The sequence below is a fragment of the Gopherus evgoodei genome, chromosome 8 (assembly GCF_007399415.2).
Source record: "Gopherus evgoodei ecotype Sinaloan lineage chromosome 8, rGopEvg1_v1.p, whole genome shotgun sequence".
Taxonomy (NCBI): domain Eukaryota; kingdom Metazoa; phylum Chordata; order Testudines; family Testudinidae; genus Gopherus; species Gopherus evgoodei.
Window position 1 is genome coordinate 89,998,341 of NC_044329.1, and position 22,322 is coordinate 90,020,662.

Sequence of the window (22,322 nt, forward strand, 5' to 3'; positions counted from 1 at the left end):
TTGGCTTGAGTTTACAGCTTCAAAATCAGGGGTGAGATACAATTTATCTGAGGCTAAAGTAGTGAAAGAGCAGAAATGCACCTGTATAGCAGTTGATGGTCACTGTCTGGTTTAAAAGCTACTATAAAGTTGAGAAACAAGACCATTTTAAAATAGAACTGTGATATAATCAATCACACTGCTCACTCTAGAAAAGGTGCATGTGAAATAACCTTTCAGATCATCACCTCTTCTATTATTCAAAACCTCCATCCAAAATTTATTTAAAATTTAAAGAAATGTACGTTGTGGGATATATCTCACCCTGCCCATAGAATGACTAGGGAAAAATAAAGGCAACAACAGCTGGAGGAAAAAATGAAAAAAATCCTTATCTCCAGGGGCTAGTTAGGCATTAAAATTTCCCCAAAGCACAAAGATTGCTGAGTTTAATGAGAGATTCAAGAAGCAGTTTAATGAAAGATTCAAGCTCTACTGACAGACTCATTATAAAAAGGGGAAACCAAAGAGACCAAATAAACATGCAGGACTAATAGAATACATTAATCTGGGAAAATATTATTGTAGGCCTGAAAACATGATTTGTCAGGTGTTAACTTGCTAATTATAACATTTAATTTAGTAGAAATCAGAAGGCCAGACCATTTACAAGTCTGCCCCCTTTGCACGCTTAATTCCCCTTTAAAAAGAGTCAAAGCCCAATAGGTAAAAAGCCAAGTTTCCTGGAGAAAACTAAAACAAATTGAGATAAATACTTCCTGAATTCCAAATCCTAGTTTTGATAGGAGTTTTACTGGAATCCCATTGGGTCCATCTAATCAATCCATCTGTCTCTTTCTAGGGCCTCATTACAAACCTTTATACAAGATTTGATAGACAAATACTTGTACTTTCATTTAACGGCAATATTGATAAACGTTATGCACAGTTGCTCTTATGGTTCCTGATAACGTGAGGCAATATCCAGTAATTTTTTTCCTACGTAGCGCAATTGATAATTGTGAGTACTCTCTGAAATATAATAGCCATCTCACCTTGATTTATCAGAACTATTCAGCGGCCATTGTAGTGAAGAAGTATGAGTTAATTGATGTAAGCTCTTCTCTCAGAGGAAAAGTTGACAGAATTCCCTGTTCCTTACCAACATTTGAATTATTATTGAAGGGTTAGGGAAGCTGTGGTCTAGAAATGGACCGAGTGTGAAGCTGGAAGTTAGGAGACTGGGATTCTACTCCAAACTTTGCCACTGATTTGCTGTGTGACTTTGGGCAGGTTACTTAATCATACTGTGCTCCAGCTTTTTTCTCCATTTGTAAAATGGGGACAATACTTACCTTTTTAAAGCACTATGAGATCTATGTATGAAAGTGCAGAGTATTATTATTAAAGGAAAATTCTGTCCTCAGTCACATCCATGAGATCCCAACAGACTTTAGTGATGGGTCACATGGGTAGCTGAAGGCAGAATTTGGTTCTAAGCCACTTGACTTCTATCCTCTACTCTGGCAAAAGAATTGTTGTTTCAATTAGTAGATTTATTTTTTTTTGGCTTAATCACTTCTTCACTCAAGTCTGTTATGAAAATACAGTATGATGCATCTTGGTTCTCTAGGTAATACTACATATTTTGGTTTCACTTTGTTGTTTGTGTGTTTTATTTGTGTTTTTACAGGCTTGTGACAATTTGTATTCATTCTCTTACTCTTTGTGTTCTTCGAGCAATAATTTTATTGAGCCTTGAACTTTTGCATAGTTGGCATTTTAGCATACAGTTGTTCTTCTATCGTCATAATGTAGGTTATATTCTCATCATCTTCTAGAACACGGTTATACCTTTAAAGTTTTTATTTATCATTCGTGATGTCTAGAATAAGAATGTATTCATGGATCATCAAAGCAATATTACATCAAAAGGGAAAAAAATCTTCTCTCTTGAATGTTTAGATTATATTCTGAAGAAAATACATTTATCCAGCAGGAAACACAAGGAGCTTCAAAGGGACTAGGTGTATCACATAGAATTTACTACTTGTAATTCTCATAAACTTTGGATTGCTCTTACATATTTATGCACTCTCCCCTGCCTGCTTATCTCTGGAATGAATAAGTGTTATCCTGAGATGTTCGAATGAATGCAATGTCAAGTACAATAAACCATATGTAGGCAGTTCTTATCCAGGTCATGATTTCATAGAGAAAGACCAAAGGCAGGCCCCTATACAATAGATACAATATTAAAATAGTGAAACAGACAAATATAGGTTGGTGTTGAGACTAGACAGAAAACAAAGCAAAACAAAACAAACAAATCCTCATTAGTTCAAGCCTCAGCTTTGGAATATCAAGACTCTATAGAACTCCAGTTTCAAATTACAGTGGTGTCAACTTTATTCTTCATCCTTCTGTAGTAGACAAGGTGAGTAGTGTACTCTCTGTGTGATTTTAAGGTGACACATTAAAAACCATGATCCTGCTTGCTGTGTATGGCCATAAAAGAGCCCATGGCATGTTTTATAAGAACAGGAGTTTCCCCCCGTTTTTTATTTATTTATTATTATTTGTATTATGATCGCACTTAGGAGCCATAGTCACAAACCAGTTTACAAACAGAGAACAAAAAGACAGTCCCTGTCCCAATTCCTTGCAATCAGTTATGCATCTGTTGGTTACTGCTGTCCACTACACAATTGTCTAGAGAAAAATGTGTAGTAATAACATTGCACACTCTAAGAGCTTTTTGTAGGAATCCTGAGCTCTTTATTGCATTCTGGAGGACTAAGATGATGGTACCACACATGCTATGGCGCAGTGCCATCTTATGGAATCTGAATGTATCTATAAGGAACTACAGAGGCAGAAGGAAGTAGTATAGCGACATGAAGACATTCTGGTTAAATCCAGGTCTCATGGAAGTCACTAGGGCCAGGATTTCACCAATGGAGTTTATGGATTCTCTGAGTTAGGGACTGAATTTGTCCTAGGCCCTGCATTAAGATTCAGGGTAACTACTGCTGCTATCTGGGTCCAGTTAGTTCCAACCAAGAAATAGAAGGTTTAGGAATGTCTCTTTTGGCTAAAGGACCTTAAGAGCTAGGTCAGAGAAGGAAACCTAAGAACAACCAACCTTGGGTTAGAAGCTTAGCCTGTGGTATTATATGTTCTTTTATTGAGTTACCAATTTCCTAAGGAAGAGGGTGAGTATGAACATTAACTATCTGGGCTGAGACCATCCTCCTGTATCCTCTGTCTTAAAATTTCCTTTAGCAGAACATACAATAGGCAGAAATATCTCCTAGATTATATCTGTTAAGAAATATTTTTAGGTTTTAGGGTTTTTTGCAGCTTCACATTTCTTTCTTGAGAATCAATTATTTCTTTATATTTTATCCATCAGGGTGATAACCAGGACTGATATAGGATTGTGACATTTCTCTGGATTTTGAGCCTCATTTCAAACACTTATTTTAATTTGTTTCAGTGAAATTTTGATCCAGTTTTATTTAGAGGTTGAAAAAAAACAAACACATTTCTGTGTTCCAAGGATAATTTTGTTGATCATCTATCCTTATGAAGAGTGACAGGTTCTGTGTGATTTGGGACATAGATAAAGTTTTTTCTCTGGGAAAGTGACAGTTTTCCACTTTTCAACTGAGAAAAAGTCTGTGGACTAAGCATTCCCAAAACATTAAAATTGTGTTGGTGGGGCTGGTGTGGTTAGGTATGCTTCAGTGTCAATCTCTGCTATATTGAGAGTCTCCGAGGGACACAAGTGTGGTCTTCCATATTCCTCAGAAGCGGAAGTTGAAATGAAGGAAACAAGTTATTCTCTTCCCTTTTTGGACTTATGGCTTTTTAGTAGGTGAATTGTGTGTAAACTTAACAAATGTAATTTCTTTGACTCAATGTAACTTAAAAAATGGCATTTTGATAGTTTGGGAAAAAATTGTTTTACTATGGAGAAATAATGCTTCCTGTGCTGTAACAGGCCTCATGATTTTGCTTTGTGTTTTGTATCATCCTATAGTTATTGGTAATCATTGTATACAGAGTAATCCAAGATAATATTTATTAGCTCATTGTTAGTGATATGGAAGATAAAGCATATCACTATAAGGCTGAAAAATTACTACACAGGATTAGTACTGACTTTTAATGAGATTTTTATTACATGAGAGCTCTAAGAACATTTTAAACCAAATTTTGGATAATTTCCTCCTCATTGCAATATGCTAGAAAGTAAGTTTAGCAAGAAGAACCGGATGCGACACCAAGGTGTCGTTATGGTAGAAGAATGAATGCATGTCACTAAGGTCCTTATAATGATTAGCGAAGCGTGAACAACAAAAGGAATGAGAGCTGATTCACTTACTGATGCTTGCAGTCTGTTTGTTTATTTGGACATGTTCATCAGCCCAGAACTTTTTTAGCTCCTTGGTCAATTTAGATTTGAGTAGTCCTGTAATAATCTTTCCTTCTTCTTCTTAATGCAATTAAATGGTAGAACAAGTTATGTTTGAATCTATCAGCGAGCATGCTGTCCTCTCATACTTGCTTCTGCAATTATTCTTTTGTTCCCTAAACAACTGAACCTTGTCTTTGTTTCTTCTTCAGCTGTAATTTTGGGCTCATTTATGCTATGTAGGCCACTTTTAACCTTTCCTTTGTCCCCTTGGTGCCATATGTAACTGAACCAAAAATTAGTAACATACAAAATAAAGCCTGTTTTAACTGATTCTGGGATCAGAGGGCAATACTTTTGCTCGGATAAAATAAAATACTCCCCTAGTAGTCCTACTGAAATCAGTAAGACACTGTTCTTTTTGAGTAAAACTGTCACAGTGTGGCCTTTTGTGATTAACTTCATTAACTTAAAATAATAACTTCTGCCCCTCTTACACAGGTTCATTTTTAATTGAAGCATCATTAATAGCCAAGGATTCAGGCTCATCTAATGGTTAAATCAGGCTTATCTAATAGTCTTATTGGACTCAGAGAAACTCACACAAGGTACAAGGCCCAGTGCCCTGCCCCACACCACACATGAGGAACAATTGCAAATGTGGCCCCCTGACAGCATCATTTATCCAACCTTGAAAAGAGTGGCAGAACTATATCTGCCATCTCCCTGATAACTTTGCTTGTACTTGAACAATATGTTCTACCTTTTCATCTCAGCTTTCATTTGTAGGCGGTAGGTTTCTTTTTGTCTTCTTAGATTGTAAATTCTTCTAGATCAGGAACTTTCTATATGTCTTAATAGTGGGTTGGGGCCCCGAGCTTAACTGGGACCTTTGGAAGTAATGAAACACAAAAGATAACAAGTGCTCTGTAACTTGTCCATCCCTAATGTGGGTTCGGTGAATTTTTTAATTGAGAGAAGAAAATTAAAACCAGACAAATTGAAACTTCAAAACACCACGTGGCCATTTATTAACAGGGAGAAAATCACAACTTGGGCTGGGGAGGAGCACTTTTACCAACTAGCAGTACTATTAGAACAAAACATTCACACAACTTGAAGCAATCTATTTACATTCATTAACAAGGAACCAAATATTTCAAAATTAACTGCTCTTTAAAAAAGTAAAATAAATACACTAAATTAAATGAACTGTGCGCACATTAACCAAATATAAAATACACCAACAACAGCTATTAATACAATTCAACTTTCATATGCTATATATACACACTTTATACCGAATAACAATAATATACAGTTCTGCAGAAGAGACTAAGCAAAGCACAGAGTATTCACAGAAAAATAGAAAGCAAGTACCGTATTCCAGGCGCAGCTGACCAGCAGTACAGAAGCATATTGAATCCGTAGAAGATAACTTTGAAAAATAAATGTCACGTCCTGAGCCGGCTATATCCGGAGGAAACCCCTGGCTGAAGGGTTGATCAGGTCCTGCAGTCAGTATGTGGATACTCCTGCAGATTCTGGCACGAGGCATAGTTTTATTCAAAGGCTCTTTTACACTTGTCAAAATCTGATTGGTCCCTAGCTCCTTCACCTTCCAGTTTCCAAATTGGCGCCCTCTACATAGATAGAATCTGCACACGGCACACTAGAAGCTACTAAAAGCTGCACCCAGCACACCAGCATGGTTTTGCACACAACCCTAATCTGACCATTTGAACTGAACTACGATTGGTCAGATTGGATCCCTTTGCTCACGGCACGCTGATATTATGCGCACAGCACTAGCCTGACCCCTAGGTGACCAGGCAAAAAGAGCAGGAAAATGAACACGGCACTGTAATGTTGCACACCACACCTTAAGGTAGCACACAGCACCACGGTGTTGCACACGGTACCAGTGTGACCTTTAGATGACCGACAATTGGCCATACGGACACCATGTTAGAACAAAGGCCTTTGGGCTGCGACATAACTGAATTGATGTTCCCAGTCAGCAGGAATGCACAAGCTGAGTGTTACTTGAAGACTCAGGAAAAAAATTACTCAGGCTCAGATCCTTAGGTGTTCCAGGCTCCACTTAACCCAGCTGGGTTGGGGGGAAAGGTAGCTTAAAGCTATCTTCGTGTTTCCCCAGTGCCTGGAATACTTGGGGTGCCTCGGTGCAAGCTGGAGCAACCTCAAGGCTGATATAACTTGCTCTGGCTTCTGATGACCCCTGTTCAAGTGGAATTCCCAACTTCCCTTCAGATATTAATCCACAAAAAGAAAAGTGAATGATTCAGCAAATGACCCTGCAGTCATTATGGTGTTGGAAGAATAAAGACTTTTGGCAATCCATTAGGATCTACCTATAGGGGATTTCAGGGAAACTGCCATCCCAGTTACAGTACTTCAGAAAGTCTGTACCACAATCTTTTCAGAAATCTCTAAGGAATTGTTAATTGTTCCGATAGCTCCTAAAAGCCCCAGTCAGGATGAGGTACTATGTACTATACAAACATATATAAGTTACAGTCCCCACCCTGAAAACTGCTGCTTCTCCTTCCTGCTGCAATGAGTTGTTGACTGTCCATTCCCAGCTGAATATCAGAGCAGCAATGTGTTACCAACGTGCCTGAATTAGCCAGCGGTGTGGGGGATAGCACAGTGCAGCACTTCTTCAGCCTATCAGGGGCTTGCCCTGGAATGGGGAGAAAGCAGTGGAGATACAGGAAAAACAAGAGGAAAGTCAGAGGAGATAATGAGAAAATTAGAGAAAAGAGGGAGCAGGAAGAGCCAGGAGATTTAGGGAAACCAGAAGAAAGAGTGATGGAGTCAAGACTTGGAAATAAAGCTAGGGGGAGCCATGCTAGGAGACAAGGGTTCAGAAGTCAGCCCTGGAACCAGCTAGCAATAGGTAGTGGGTTAGGAGAGAATCAGCCCACAATAGGGTAATAGTTTATTATATAATCTACTAATCAATCCAAGATATCTACAAAAATAGACCATTGCGATAATCCAGTCTGACCTCCTCTATAATGCAGGCCATAGATCTCCCCCACCCCCCAAAAATTTCTGGAGCATATCTTATTAAAAAATTGCCAATGGTATAGAAACCTCTACGACCCTTGGTACATTTCTCCAATTTTTAATTATCCTCACTGCTAAAAATGTATGCTTTATTTTCAGTCTGAATCTGTCTAGCTTCAGCTTCCAGCCAGTTATACCTTGGTCTGCTAGTTTGAAGAACCCATTATCAACCCCCCTGTAGCATTATAGTCAACTATAGTAACCAAGTCATCCCTTAACTTTCTCTTTGTTAAGATTAATAGATTGAATTTCTTGAGTCTATCACTATAAGACATATTGTCTAATTCCTTAATCATTCTCGTGGCTCTTCTCTGAACAGTCTCCAATTTATCAATGTCTTTATTGAATTGTGTACACCAGAACCAATATTCCAGCAGCAGTTATACCAGTTCCAAATACAGAGGTAAATTAGCCTCCATACTTCTACTCAAGGTTTCCCTGTTTATGCATCCAAGGACTGCATTAGCCCTTTGGCCACATCATCACATATTTTCAGCTGATTATTCACCATAACTCCCAAATCTTTTTCAGTCCGTGTTTCCTAAGATAGAGTCCCTCATCCTGTAAAAATATGACCTACATTCTTTGTTTCTAGATCAGGGGTTCTCAAACTGTGGGTTGGGACCCCAAAGTGGGTCATAACACGATTTTAATGGGGTCGCCAAGACTGGGGTTAGACTTGCTGGGGCCCAAGGCTAAAGCTGAAGCCTGAGCCCCACCGACCGGGGCTGAAACGAAAGCCCAAGCCCCACCACCCAGGACTGAAGCCCAAGGGCTTCAGCCCTGGGCAGAAGTACTAAGGTTACATGCCCCCCAGCTGGGTTTGGGTCCCCCTCGCCTGGGTCATGTAGTAATTTTTGTTGTCAGAAGAGGGTCACGGTGCAATGAAGTTTGAGAACCACTGTCCTAGATGTATACATTTACACTTAACTGTTTTAAAGCACATATTGTGTGCTTGTGCCCAGTTTACCAAGCGAGCCTGATCACTCTGGGTCAGTGACGTCCTCTTCATTATTTACCACTCCCCCCATTTTTGTGTTATCTACAAACTTTATCAGTGATGCTTTTATGTTTTCTTCCATATCACTGATAAAAATATTAAATAGCATAAGGCCAAGAATGGATACTTATGGGGACCCCACTAAAAACACACCCACTGGTTGATCATTCCCTGTTTGCAATTACATTTTGTGACTATCAGTTAGCCAACTTTAATCCATTTAATTTTATATTGTTCCAGTTATTTTAATGAAAATGTCAGGTGGTACAAAGTCAAACACATTACAGAAGTATATTACATCAACACTATGAGCTTGTCACTGTACAGGGCTTCTCCTAGCTCCAAAATATAGGCTGCCAAACCCAGTCTCTTGCAAGGAGGTTTATTTTCTTAATAGAAGCAAACAGAAAAACAGTCAAAATTCAATCCTTACTTTCAGGTTTCAGCTCTTCCCATCAGGGGCCTCTAGCAGCTTTCCCATTTCAACCAGCTCTATGCCCTCTCTGGATCAGCAACCTCAGACCTGTCTCCATGAGCACCTGGCCCCTTGTTCCAGGAGACTGACCACACAAGTTAGCTCTGCTTCACTATGGCTTTTCCTTCCCCAGGCACAGCCTGTCTCAATCAATCCCTCTTTCTTTTTGCATATTAGCAACCCTTTATAGGCCCAGATGTAGGTCAGGCCCCTTTAATTGGTTGGACTGGATTTATCTGCTCTGGTCCAGGGGAGCTCCATTTAGTCTGTCCACAGGGACTAGCTACCCTGTGACAGACCTTTATCAATCAGACTTGTAATCTCATCAGAACAAGATATCAAGTTAGTTTGACAGGATCTATTTTTCATAAATCCGTTGATTGGAATTAGTTCTATTATCCTCATTTAATTCTTCATTAATTAAGCCCTGGATCAGTGCTCCATTATTTTGCTTGGGATTGATGTCAGACTGGCAGGCCTATAAATGCAGAACAGAAATATTTATTGAACATTTCTGCCTTTTGTGGATTATTATTGATAAGTCTACCATTTCCATCTGGTAAGGGGCAACACTATTGTTAGGTTTCTTTTTGTTTCTAATATCCTTAAAAAACTCCTTATAGTCCTTAACTCTGCTGGCCACAGATTTTTCCTTATGTCCCTTGTCTTCCCTTACCAACTTTCTACAATTCCTAGCTTCTGATTTATATTCATTACTATCAACTTCTCCTTTATTCCATTTATTATATAATATAGCTGCCTTTACTTTCCCTCTAAATCAGGTTGGTTTCCTCAATTGTAGGATTGTGAGTTTTTTGGGTTTCTAGTAAAGACCTCTTAAACTATTTCTAATTACACCTCTACCCTGATATAACGCTGTCCTCGGGAGCCAAAAAACCTTACCACATTATAGGTGAAACTGCGTTATATCGAACTTGCTTTGATCCACCGGAGTGCGCAGCTCCGCCTCCCCCAGAGCACTGCTTTACTGCGTTATATCCAAATCCATGTTATATCAGGTCGTATTATATCGGGGTAGAGGTGTATAATTCATATTTTTCTAATTCTTCCTCCCAACTGATTTGGCTCATAATTGTTTTCAGCTTGGTGAAATTGGCCCTTTTAAAACACCAAGTACATAGATTACTAGTCTAGACTTCTGTTTGCACATTATAAATGTGATTGAGTCATGATCACTTGTGCCTAAGCTACCGTTAATTCTTAGTTCTGTGATTAGTTCCTTTTTATCTGTCAAGACAAGGTCTAATACAGAATTCCCCTGTGTTGGATGTAACACATTTTGAGTTAGTAAATTGTCATCTATAATAAGAGGTGGAAAGAGAGAAGAGGCAGGGTAGGAAGGCAGCTCACTTTAAAGTTATGCTTCAGAGATCATCCACATGTCATTATGCCCCTGAGAAAGGCCATACAATTTAATACTCTTTTGCAGTGTAATCTATCTCTGCTAGTAAATACCCAACATAGATTACAGTAGCACTGCACATCACTAATGAGCTACATTGGGAGCTTAAAGAACATACCAGGGATGTATATTTTCATTCCCATGCTCTCAAAACCTGTACATTTTTTCAAATCTTTGCCTCAGAATGTGCTATTTTATTATTTATTACAGTTTTGTATTTTTTTTTAAAGTAATTTCACTCTCTATTACAAAAGAACACTGTTGAGTTACTTGCTTTTCAGCATTTTCTGCATGAGTTTCTTATTGTTATTCTGGAAGAGAAATGCTCTGAAGTGGCTGCAATGTTCTTATTTTCAGATAGAGACAAGTAACCCTAATGCCTAAACATATAATAGCACAGCTGTACTCTCTTAAAATAATAGCTGTTCAAAGTATAGACCTTTAAAAATTTTGTCCTTCATGCTTATGCATTTTACAGGTTATTAATGGCACACTACATATTACCATAAAAACTTCAATGTCTCCATAATGGCTTGAAAACTCTTTCATTAATATGTTAATATGAAGCCCTTTGCAGATAATGTGTTGTCAATCTTTTTAAAGTACTGTATGTTACATTCTAAAAATTATACACTTATTCTTTGTACTAAGTAATTACTGTGACCAGCAAGGGTTTCCTTTAGATTTGAGGATCACTTTCAAACAGTATTTATTGTAGTTAAATTTCACCCCAACTTCTTTTTTAAAGGGCTAGTGTCAAAGTTGTCAGGCCTAAAATTTTCTCAATTAGATAAGAAACACGAGTAAAAAATTAAATTAGAATGGTGGATGACTCTGTAATAACAAACCCAGTGTTTTGTCGGAACGTAGGATTTGCTGTGCTGTATTTGATCAGTGGTCCATCTGTCTTTTATGGTGGCCTGTACCAAGTGCTTCGGACAAAGATGCAAGAAACCCTGAGGTACAATTATGGAATTACTCACTCACACAAAAAGTTTCCTTGCAACCACTCATCAGTTAGAATTGGGTTATTCCTTGAAGCACAAGGATTTATATCTCTTTCTGCCTTTTTCTTTTTTAAAAATCCTATATAATATAACTGGATATTCTCATTCAGATAAATTTCCAAACCTTTTTTGAATCCTGCTATGTATTTGACATCAATAACATTTTATGACAGAGTTCCACAGGCTAAATTATACATTGTTTTAAAATAAAAGCATTTCCTTTTATCAGTTTTGAATTTGTAGTATTTAAATTACATCATGTTTCCTTTTCCTTGTATTATGAAAGTGAGTACGAGTGCTCAGTCTACCTTATCTATAGCATTCATTATGTGAATTCTTCTGTTATGTTCTCTCTTATTTATCTCTTCTCCAAACAGTTCCAATCTTTTCACTTTCTCTTTATTTGAAAGTCTATCCATGGCAGGTGGAAACCGGGAGGGTGACTTGTTGGTCAGTAATAATGTGCTTGTTTGAAATGGTAGATGAGGATCCAGACACTTTGCCATTCCCCGGCCGGATCCAGAGACATGAGGTGTTCATGTGTGGTCCATAGTGGTTTTTATGATTTCAGGCGTTGTTGAGATACGTTATCCATTACTTGCTGATGGGAAGTTCTGGGTAGTCTTCGGTGTGTTTAAATTCTGTACTGTGGCTATATTTCAGTGGATAGGTTGGGGTTTGTTATTAGCTCATACAGAAAGCCATTGTAGAGATATTGATTTTAAAGTTCCCATGATGATTCAGATGGTCAGATTTAGATGCCTATCCACAAGTTGGATATGACAGCTTCTTGTCCACCCCCGTGCACAGTACTCTGCAATTGAGTACACCAAGGCCAAGGCCAATGTTTTTAGCATTAGGGCAGTTGATTTCCAGTTTGTTCCTGCTAATTTTTGAATAATGTTGCCACTAGTCTTCACTTTAGAGGCTACTTTCTTGAGATGGTCATGAAAGGTCAGTGTGAAGTCAAGAATGACACCAAGATATGTTGGCTTTGGGTCATAATGCAGTTTCACCACAAAACTTGACAGTTTTTGTGCGATTCTACTGTCAAAGTGGAAAGCAGAGACTACGGATTTGCTCAGATTTGGTTTCATCTGCCACTTTTGAAAGTAATCCTCCATGATCTTAAAGTCAGATATAAGGATCACTTCAAGTTCTTTAAAACTACAGGGCTGAATTGCAGGTGACAAATCATCAGCATGTGCAAACTTCTGTGTTATTATTTCAGGCATATCATTCATGAATCTAGAGCGTTGGAGCAAGTACAGAGCCTTGTGGTAGCCCATTATTCAAAGTGCACGATTTGCTGGTTTGACCAAGGTAAACACATATCCTTCAGCTGCTAAGCATAGTGTTCAGCAGCCTGAGAATCCACACACAGTGGATCACTTTGGAAAGTTCAGTAGAAGCCCATCCTTCCAGACTGGGTCATATGCTGCTGAAAGCAGTACAGTCTTGAGTTTTGTTGGAACCCAGCCTCAATGTTTGTAGTAAGAACCAGGTCCTGGTCACAGCAAATTCTTTGTGGTTAAAAACCAGCTTCCTCCTTGGGTAGGCTGGCATCCACAGTGGGCTTGACTTGATTCAGAATCATGTACTCCATCACCTTGTAGATGTTGCTTAAAAGGGACAATGGCCTATAATTTTCCAGGCTTTAGGAGTGCAATGCCCTTAGCTTTTCTCCACACATGGGGGATTTCACTAGTCTTCAGGATCTTAGTGAAAAGCTGAATAATAGGACTGAAAGGGACCTCGATAGGTTATCTAGTCTAGTCCTCTGCACTCATGGTAGGACTAAGTATTATCTAGACCATCCCTGACAGGGGTTTGTCTAACCTGCTCTTAAAAATCTCCAGTGATGGAGATTCCACAACCTCCCTAGGCAATTTATTCCAGTGCTTAACCACCCTGACAGTAAGTTTTTCCTAATGTCCAACCTAAACCTCCTTTGTTGCAATTAAACCCATTGCTTCTTGTCCTATCCTCAGAGGTTAAGAACAACAATTTTTCTCCCTCCTCCTTGTAACAACCTTTATGTATTTAAACTATTATGTCCCCTCTCAGACTTCTCTTTTCTAGACTAAACAAACTCAATTTTTTCAATCTCTCCTCACAGGTCATATTTTCTAGACCTTTAATCATTTTTGTTGCTCTTCCCTGGACTTTCTTCAATTTTTCCACATTTTTCCTGAGATGTGGTGCCCAGAACTGGACACAATACTCCAGCTGATTAGTGTGGAGTACAGCGGAAGAATTACTTCTCGTATCATGCTTACAACACTCCTGCTAATACATCTGAGAGTGACGTTTGCTTTTTTTGCAACAGTGTTACACTGTTGACTCATATTTAGCTTGTGGTCCACTATGACCCCCAGATCCTTTTCCACAGTACTCCTTCCTAGGCAGTCATTTCCCATTTTGTATATGTGCAACTGATTGTTCCTTCTTAAGTGGAGTAATTTGTATTTGTCCTTATTGAATTTCATCCTATTTACTTCAGACTGTTTCTCCAGTTTGTCTGGATCATTTTCAGTTATAATTCTATCCTCCAAACCAACCCCTCCCAGCTTGGTATCATCCGCAAACTTTATAAGTGTACTCTCTATGCCATTATCTAAATCATTGATGAAGATATTGAACAGAACCGGACCCAAAACTGATCTCTGCGAGACCCCACTCGTTATGCCATTATCATCAGTTTCCATGCCAGTGGACCCAGGTTATATAGAAACTCAGGATAGATACCATTTCTTCCTGTTGCTTTTCCAAATTTCATGTGGGAGTTTTTATTGTTCATAGTCATAGTGAAAGTGGCCCTGTATGCTTGTTAGAAATTTCAGCATGCCACCGGTTTTGAGTAGAGAACTGGGATTTGAATGCTAATACGGGTCAGTACTGGTCTGTGCTGGCTGTTCAGAAGTCACTGAGGACAATTCACAATGCAGCTATAGGTGTGCCTGTATCATCTTTAGAGATGAAAGTCAGGTCAGGATAGTATCCTGTACAATAGAAAGTGATGCACTGTGTTTTATCAAAAAGGAAGAACATATTATTTGCCAGTGCTCAGTGTGTCAGTTCTTCACCTGCAATGTTGTTTAAGGCATAGTGCCATCGCCTACAAATATAGCAGGGTTCCTATGCATTCTTCAGAGCTGGTTGAAACTGTTATGTACTAGCTGGTTTGTATGCATTAATGATGGTTAGCTTGCTGATGCACAGAAATTGCAGTTGGTTCTTTGTGTGCTGTAAGAGGTAGAATCACATATTTGTTGATCTCCTGTTTTATGTAAGTTGCCAGTCCATATTTTGAGTGGGAAATGATGACCGTCATGTGATCCACCCTGTTAAGTGAGGAACCATGACTAACATCCAACCGGTGACCAAACGTCAACTGTCAACCTTCTGGTCAAAAGAGCAACGAAATAAGCCTAATGCTTCCTATGACAGAGTAGGAATATCTGGAAGCTCCCCCCCCCCTTGGGCTAAATTGGGAGATAATTGATTAAAGACTGGTTGATTAAGCAGTTAATAAAGGAATCCAGCTCATCAGCTGGGGTCGGTTAAAAGAGAGACAAGAAAGCATAAGGAAAAGAAAAGGCAACAAAGCCCAGGATCTTAGACAGGTGGGAATCTCCCAGCCGTACGTATAGATGTAGGGAGAAGCTTGGGGAAAGTCCTATGCTGTGGGGCCACAAAACTATACAAGACATAAATAAATCATACTGTGGTGAAACTACACAGGAGTGTGTGAGGACTGCTTGCATAGTAACATGTAGGGCATGGGGCATGCTTCCTGTAGCACTTCCTTTGTTCTCTAAATCAGTTTTCAAATGCAAAATGTATTTTGATAAATGTTTTTTTCTCCCTTACATATCCCACACATTTAAGGTAATTTTATTTAACCATTACATTTTTTTTGAAAATGCTGTTTTTGTTCATTTTTAATTGAATTTCTCTTTCCATCCAAATGCTTTAACACAAATTGTGAGTAAAAAAAAGTAAACATCATCTAGTAAATAAGAAATGCATCATTCCCCATTTCCTAACAATTTATAAAATCTAAAAATTAAGAATCTGAATAAATGTATATTAAACTATGTAATTGCTTAAATAAAGATGTATAGATATAGCATATCTTGTTGGTTAGCAAAAAGAAGTACCAAAATTAGTGTAAAGGCTATATTTAGTTGCAAATCAACATGTTTTAACTGTTACCAACCAATGAGGATCAACATTTTTAGTTTGGGAAGTAACTAAAATGTACAAATGCAAAAGAATATTAAAATTAATTATTTAAATCAAGGTTTCCTGCTTGTTTTAAATCAGGATTTAAAATTTGGTGCTTTAAATCATTTCAGTTTAAATCCATCCACCCTACAGTTACACCTAGGTCTTTCCTAAACTGTTACAGTTAATTTAGAAACCAGTAAAGTTTATGAATATTTCAGATTTTTCTTTCAAATATGCATCACTTTGCATTTATCAACACTGGAGTTCATCTGCTGTCCATTTATACATCTTCCATAGGGCCCTCTGAAATTACTCTCAGTTGTCTGTAGATTTTTCTAACCCAAATAATTTTTTTGTCGTCTGCAAGTTTTGCCACCTTGCTACTTCCTGCCTGTTACAGATCATAAATAAGTCTTTGACAAAAATTGTGTATATCCAAGTAAATGATGTAAATCAGTTCTCCTTTATGTACTATTTTGTTGATGTGTTTAGAAAATTCTAATAGTAAGTAGCGAGGCTTTTTTTTTCCTTATCAGAAGCTATTTTTTTTTGTCCCTAGCATATCATGATCATCTAGGTATATTATTATTCTGCTTTTAATGGTTGTTTCAACCATTTTACCTGGTGCTGAAGTAAGTCCCACTTGTGGTGATCTTGGGAATCACAGACTTGTGCCTTAAAAATAGGAAGAACATTTGCTATCTTCCAGCTCACTGTATAGCAGTTGATTTTAGTAAGAGATTTATTTTTGTTAGCAACTCAACCACTTCTTTCTTAAGTTCTTTCAACAATACATTTGTTAGTCTCTAAGGTGCCTCAAGTACTCCTGTTCTATCTGAACATTGTAATTTGTTCCTCCTTAATTTATCAATTTGTTTTAGTCCTTTTAATATTTCAGTCAAATACTACCTCACCTTTATTATCTGAAAAACTATGTCCATGGGAGGTATTTCCCCAATGTCAGCTATAGTGAAGACTGATGTATATAAGTCAGTTAGCTTACCTGCAATGTTGTTATCCTCCTTTTTGTCCCCTTTACTTGTTAGTTTGATCGCACCACACCAGGGAGTGAGGGGGGTGTTGTCTGGCTTGCTGAGGGAGAGGATGCTTTAAGGGAGTGTGGGGGGGCGGGTGGGGGTTACCCACAGTGTACACTTTTACAGTAAATAATAAAGGTGCAGCCTGATTAAAACCATATCAAGTGTCTCCTGTCTTTCTTTCAGCATAGCCGGACAACAGCAGAACTACCAATTCTCTTACAGAGATCCAATGCCTGATTTACTGAATATTTTCTTAGTTTTAATACCTTTGGCTTTTTGCTGTTCAAATTCCATTTTAACCCCCCTAATTTCCATTGTATATGTTGTCTTAAGTTCCATTAGTGTTGGATTTCCATTTTTGAAATTATACTTGTTTGGCCTGAATAATCCTCTTGAACCTTGCCATTTAGTTTTACTGTATTTCTTACGTCTAATGGTATGTTTATATCACCTCCATGCTGGGTCTAAGGATTTTAATTTCCTAGTGCTTATAATCACCTCCTCCTATATTACACCTCTTTCTACATTAACAGTAGTCATTCCTACTTGTGTTATGATTTGTATTGTATAGACATCTATTAAATGGCTCTTGGGAATATCTTCACTGCAAAAAAGGTATTTTTTTATATTAACAGAGAAAACTTGAGATAGCTATCTTGATGTTAAGTCCTAGTGTAGACAAGTCACATGTGGTTTTACCTCAGTGTAGCTGAGGTCAATACTATATCCCCTATCTGTGATTTATCAACTAACTACAAATTCCAGGTAGGGGAGGTTGATTTTGACTAGCTGCATTAACATGAAGACTTCTTATGCCATGTCTACACTAGGGTTTTGCTTGAAGATAGCTATCTTGATGTAAAAATACACATTTTTTTTTTGCAGTGAAGACATAACATTAAGTGCTGATTCAAAATCCCATTGAAGTCAGTGATAATGGATGGTGCCCCCATTTGCCCTCTGTTATAAAAAGAAAACCAGTAGCAAGCAAAAGCTTGTTTTTGCTGATCCTACGATTCAACATAAATATTACATTTTCCCTTCCAAATCCCCTCTTCATTCCCCACAGATGTAAATTAATTTGTCTCAAGCCTATTCCTCTGAAATACTTCCTTTTCTGAAAGAGTTTAAAATTGTAACCCTGCACTCTCTTACCGGAGGTAAAATATATTTGTTCTTGTTTTCTTCAATCCATTAAATAGAAAACTCACAACATACCATATTACTGGAATTTGTACAGTTATTTGGAGGTCTTTTTCCTAGTTAGATGGGAGATGTAAATTGACACAGTAAATTTGGATCTGGGGCTTGCTTCTAGAGTGTGAGTTAGCTGTTATCCAAATATTTATTAATAAAATTTAACACCACTTTGGGCTTTATGCATAAGAATTTGATTTTGTCACAGTTATTTTTAGTAAGAGTCATGGACAGGTCACGGGCAATAAACAAAAATGAATGGAAGAATTTCGTGACAGAATTGTATCCTTACTTATGCATTTGAAATTACTATCTTCTGAGTTGTACAGTGTCATGGGCTGTACAACTCAGGCTGACTTTTCCACATGACAAGTAGAAATACTATATAGGACCTAAAACAAAGAAGAGAACCTTATTTTTAGGGCCCAAACCCATTTAAATCAATGGGGGACCTCTCACTTGATCTCAGTGGGAGTTAGATTGGCTTTGGGAAAAGGAGCTCATGTTTACAATACACAGTGAGTCTGAGTTTCATTTACATTATACTGTCAGTGTGGTGTGAAGGGGCTATAAAGTATCCTGAAAGTGAATGTAAATATAATTAGGCTTGGAAGGCTTTGGTAACTATCTGTAAACATTGATTTTCACTGTACATACATAGACAAATATTTCCATTGATAATCAAAATATACAGGTAGGCAAAGTTAGAAAAATGCTACTTGAGAATTTATTAGAATTAGATTTAAGAATTTGTATATTTTGATGTGATTTTGACAATTTGTGTTAACATTTTATAACCATTAAAATGTTAACTTTTTGAATTTCAATGTCTGTCTTTCAAAATTCCACCACGATTTCAACAGCTTCCACTCCACCATCAACCTCAGCCTGGACCAATCTACACAGGAGGTCCACTTCCTAGACACCATGGTGCACGTAAGTGATGGTCACATTAACACCACCCTATACCAAAAACCTACCGACCGCAATGCCTACCTTCATGCCTCCAGCTCCATCCCAGGCACATCACATGATCCATTGTCTACAGCCAAGCACTGAGGTACAATCACATCTGCTCTAACCCCTCAGACAGAGACTAACACCTACAAAATCTCCACCAAGCAAGCATTCTCAAAACTACAATATCCGCATGAGGAAATAAGGAAACAGATCAACAGAGCCAGACATGTACCCAGAAGCTTCCTACTGCAAGACAAACCCAAGAAAGAAACCAACAAGACTCCACTGGCCATCACATACAGTCCCCAACTAAAACCCCTCCCAACGCATCATCAGGGATCTACAACCCATCCTGGACAATGATCCCACACTTTCACAGGCCTTGGGCGGAAGGCCAGTCCTCGCCCAGAGACAACCTGCCAACCTGAAACATATTCTTACCAGTAACTGCACACTGCACCATAGTAACTCTAGCTCAGGAACCAATCCATACAACAAACCTCGATGCCAACTCTGCCCACATATCTACACCAGCGACATCATCACAGGACCTAACCAGATCAGCCACACCATCACCAGTTCATATACCTGCACGTCCACCAATGTAATATACGCCAGCATATGCCAGCAATGCCCCTCTGCTATGTACATCGGCCAAACTGGACAGTCGCTACGGAAAAGGATAAATGGACACAAATCAGATATTAGGAATGGCAATATATAAAAACATATAGGAGAACACTTCAACCTCCATGGCCACACAATAGCAGACCTTAAGATGGCCATCCTGCAGCAAAAAAACTTCAGGACCAGACTTTAAAGAGAAACTGCTGAGCTTCTGTTCATCTGCAAATTTGACACCATTAGCTCAGGATTAAACAAAGACTGTGAATGGCTTGCCAACTACAAAACCAGTTTCTCCTCCCTTGGTTTTCACACCTCCATTGCTAGAACAGGGTCTGATCCTCCCTGATTGAACTAACCTCGTTATCTCTAGCTTGCTTGCATATATATACCTGCCCGTGGAAATTTCCACTACATGCATCCGATGAAGTGGGTATTCACCGACGAAAGCTCATGCTCCAAAACGTCTGTTAGTCCATAAGATGCCACAGGATTTTTTACTGCCTTTACAGATCCAGACTAACACGGCTACCCCTCTGATATTTAAAAATCTAAAAAAAAATTAAAAATAAATTTTAGAAGTCAAAATGATTAAAATAACCTTATTCTCCCAAACCTAAATGTAATTAAAGATATATAGCATGGAATTGAGGGTAGTAGAGTCATTTAAAAATCAGTATAGAGAGGAAAAGCAGAAAAAAGAAATCCATGTGTATATCTAAATGTATGTTTTAACTAGCAATAAAATACAAGTTTAGCTAATTTACAAGTTTAGCTAATAAAAATCAGGTAATATCTATACAGCTAAGAGTCCTGTGGCACCTTATAGACTAATAGACGTTGGATGCATCCGACGAAGTGGGTATTCACCCACGAAAGCTCATGCTCCAAAACATCTGTTAGTCTTTAAGGTGCCACAGGACTCTTTGCTGCTTTTACAGATCCCGATTAACATGACTACCTCTCTGATTCTATACAGCTAAACACACCTCTAAAGACCTAGTTTTACACAATTAGAAAGCTTTTGCCAAAATCTTGACCTGAATGGAATCTAACATGGATTAATTTGTTAGGCCTTTTTGTGAAGCCTTTTGGTATAAGCCTTTTTCTTATTTCTCCTTCACCTCAGCCAATCAGCCCAATGCACCTTTCCTTGCTTTTTCCCCCTTTGAATACCCTCTTAATACAACTGCGAGACTTGCATTTAACTCAAGGGCCTTTCCAGCTTTTCTTATTTTGTGTATAGTAAAATAAGATTTTACTGCATATATCAACTAGGAACCCGAGTTAAGTTAGAAGTGGGAATCTTAACTGTGCATTTTCTGTCTTTCATGCCAATAAGATTTCAACCTAAATATTTAATTAACATTGTTTTTGGCATATAATTCCCTCTCTTTTTCTTAAGTACTAATGATGTACAGGAGGAAATTATAAGTATTGTGGTTCATTTTGTTCTTTAGCAACAATAAACGAATCAACTGTCCAGATTATTCAGAAGTACCTACTTTTTTATTTACTGTGAACTAAAGTAACAGAAGTTCTGTTTTTACAGCAAAATTCCTTTGGATGAAGTTCTTCCACAGAGACATATCAGAGATGGAGTGAAACAAATTTACAGTCAAAGCATACTTCCAGTATGTGATAGTAAAAGCTTTATGTATCACATCATTAAGCCAGAACAGAATACTGAGGACAAAAAGCTTACATCTGGGAAACAAGTGAGTGTACTATTAAATATAAATTTAATAACTATTTTCAGAAAAATCTGGACTCTGCATATAGTGCCAAGGATCATTCTAAATATTCCAGGAAAATTTGTTAAGAATAAAGAGCATCTATTGAAAAACTTTTGTTCTTGACATTTAAAGGTTCTGTTTTACAAGCTTTATTGCAAACCATACAGCCTCAAAATCAGGATGGTCTTTGTCTAGACTTAGAGGAGGAAACGAGTATGGGTCCTTTAAGGGTTCCCTCTCTCTTAGGGATTGTGAAAGAGGCAGGGAAGGCATCAACTGAACAGGTGGGCAGGTAAAACATTGGCCCCAGCGCACCCAGGGGAGGGTATTTACACCCAGTCCTTCCAGCAGGAGCCTCCTTCTTTAGGGAGAATGAGGTACACTTCTCTGACTGGGGAGTGGGTATATTTTTGGCTCAAGTTAGTGACAGAAACATTAACTATCTGGGAAACCAGCTGAGGGTTGGGAGGGAAGCAGCCAAGCTAACTACTGGCATCTCCTTGTGTCCAGTGCAGGTATTTATTCTATAAAGGGACCTGTCCCAGATTAACTGGAATTGAAAGTAGACTGGGGTGCCTGATGTCTGGTATTATGAGGAGCTAGCCCCATAACCCATATTTGAGGAAAGGGTGTTGAGGTCCCAGCAGCTGGCTGGGGAACAGCTGTGGAAGGAGGATGGCAGCCCTCTACAAGGTGGAAATGATTAAGGAAGGAATCATCACCTGTATTGTACAGTATATTGCTGGATAGTTCCCAGATGAACTAAGTTGATAAAAGTTACGGCCTAATTAAACCACATCCCTCACCTCGTCTTTCTTCCTGCATGTCCAGAACAAATAATAAAATGCTGGTGTGATACAAATGCATGATAAAGACAGGAATGCTAATGTTTAGTGTACATGCTGTAGTTCTAAATATTATACTATGTTGGTTGATAGTGCTGTGCAATTTTGTAAAAACTACATGCCATTCAGTGCACTTCCATTATTTAAATATCTTTTTCATATCTTTTCAGACAGTTTAAAAGTACTATTCTGCTATTCTGTGGTACAAAAGTAAAAAGCATTAGAAAACCCACTTGTACAAATAGAAAAGCATATTTGTTTCCTTTTTACAAATAGAATTCTGTTTT

The 22,322-nt window shown here is 38.2% G+C and overlaps 1 protein-coding gene across 1 annotated transcript in view; it reads left to right on the plus strand.

Annotated features, from left to right (window-relative positions):
* The window catches only part of LRRIQ3 (leucine rich repeats and IQ motif containing 3), a 68,804-nt gene that overhangs the window by 20,306 nt on the left and 26,176 nt on the right, over positions 1–22,322 (plus strand). Inside the window, 1 exon segment of the mRNA XM_030571900.1 lies at positions 21,007–21,172. Within this exon segment, the coding sequence (XP_030427760.1) occupies positions 21,007–21,172 (166 nt within the window).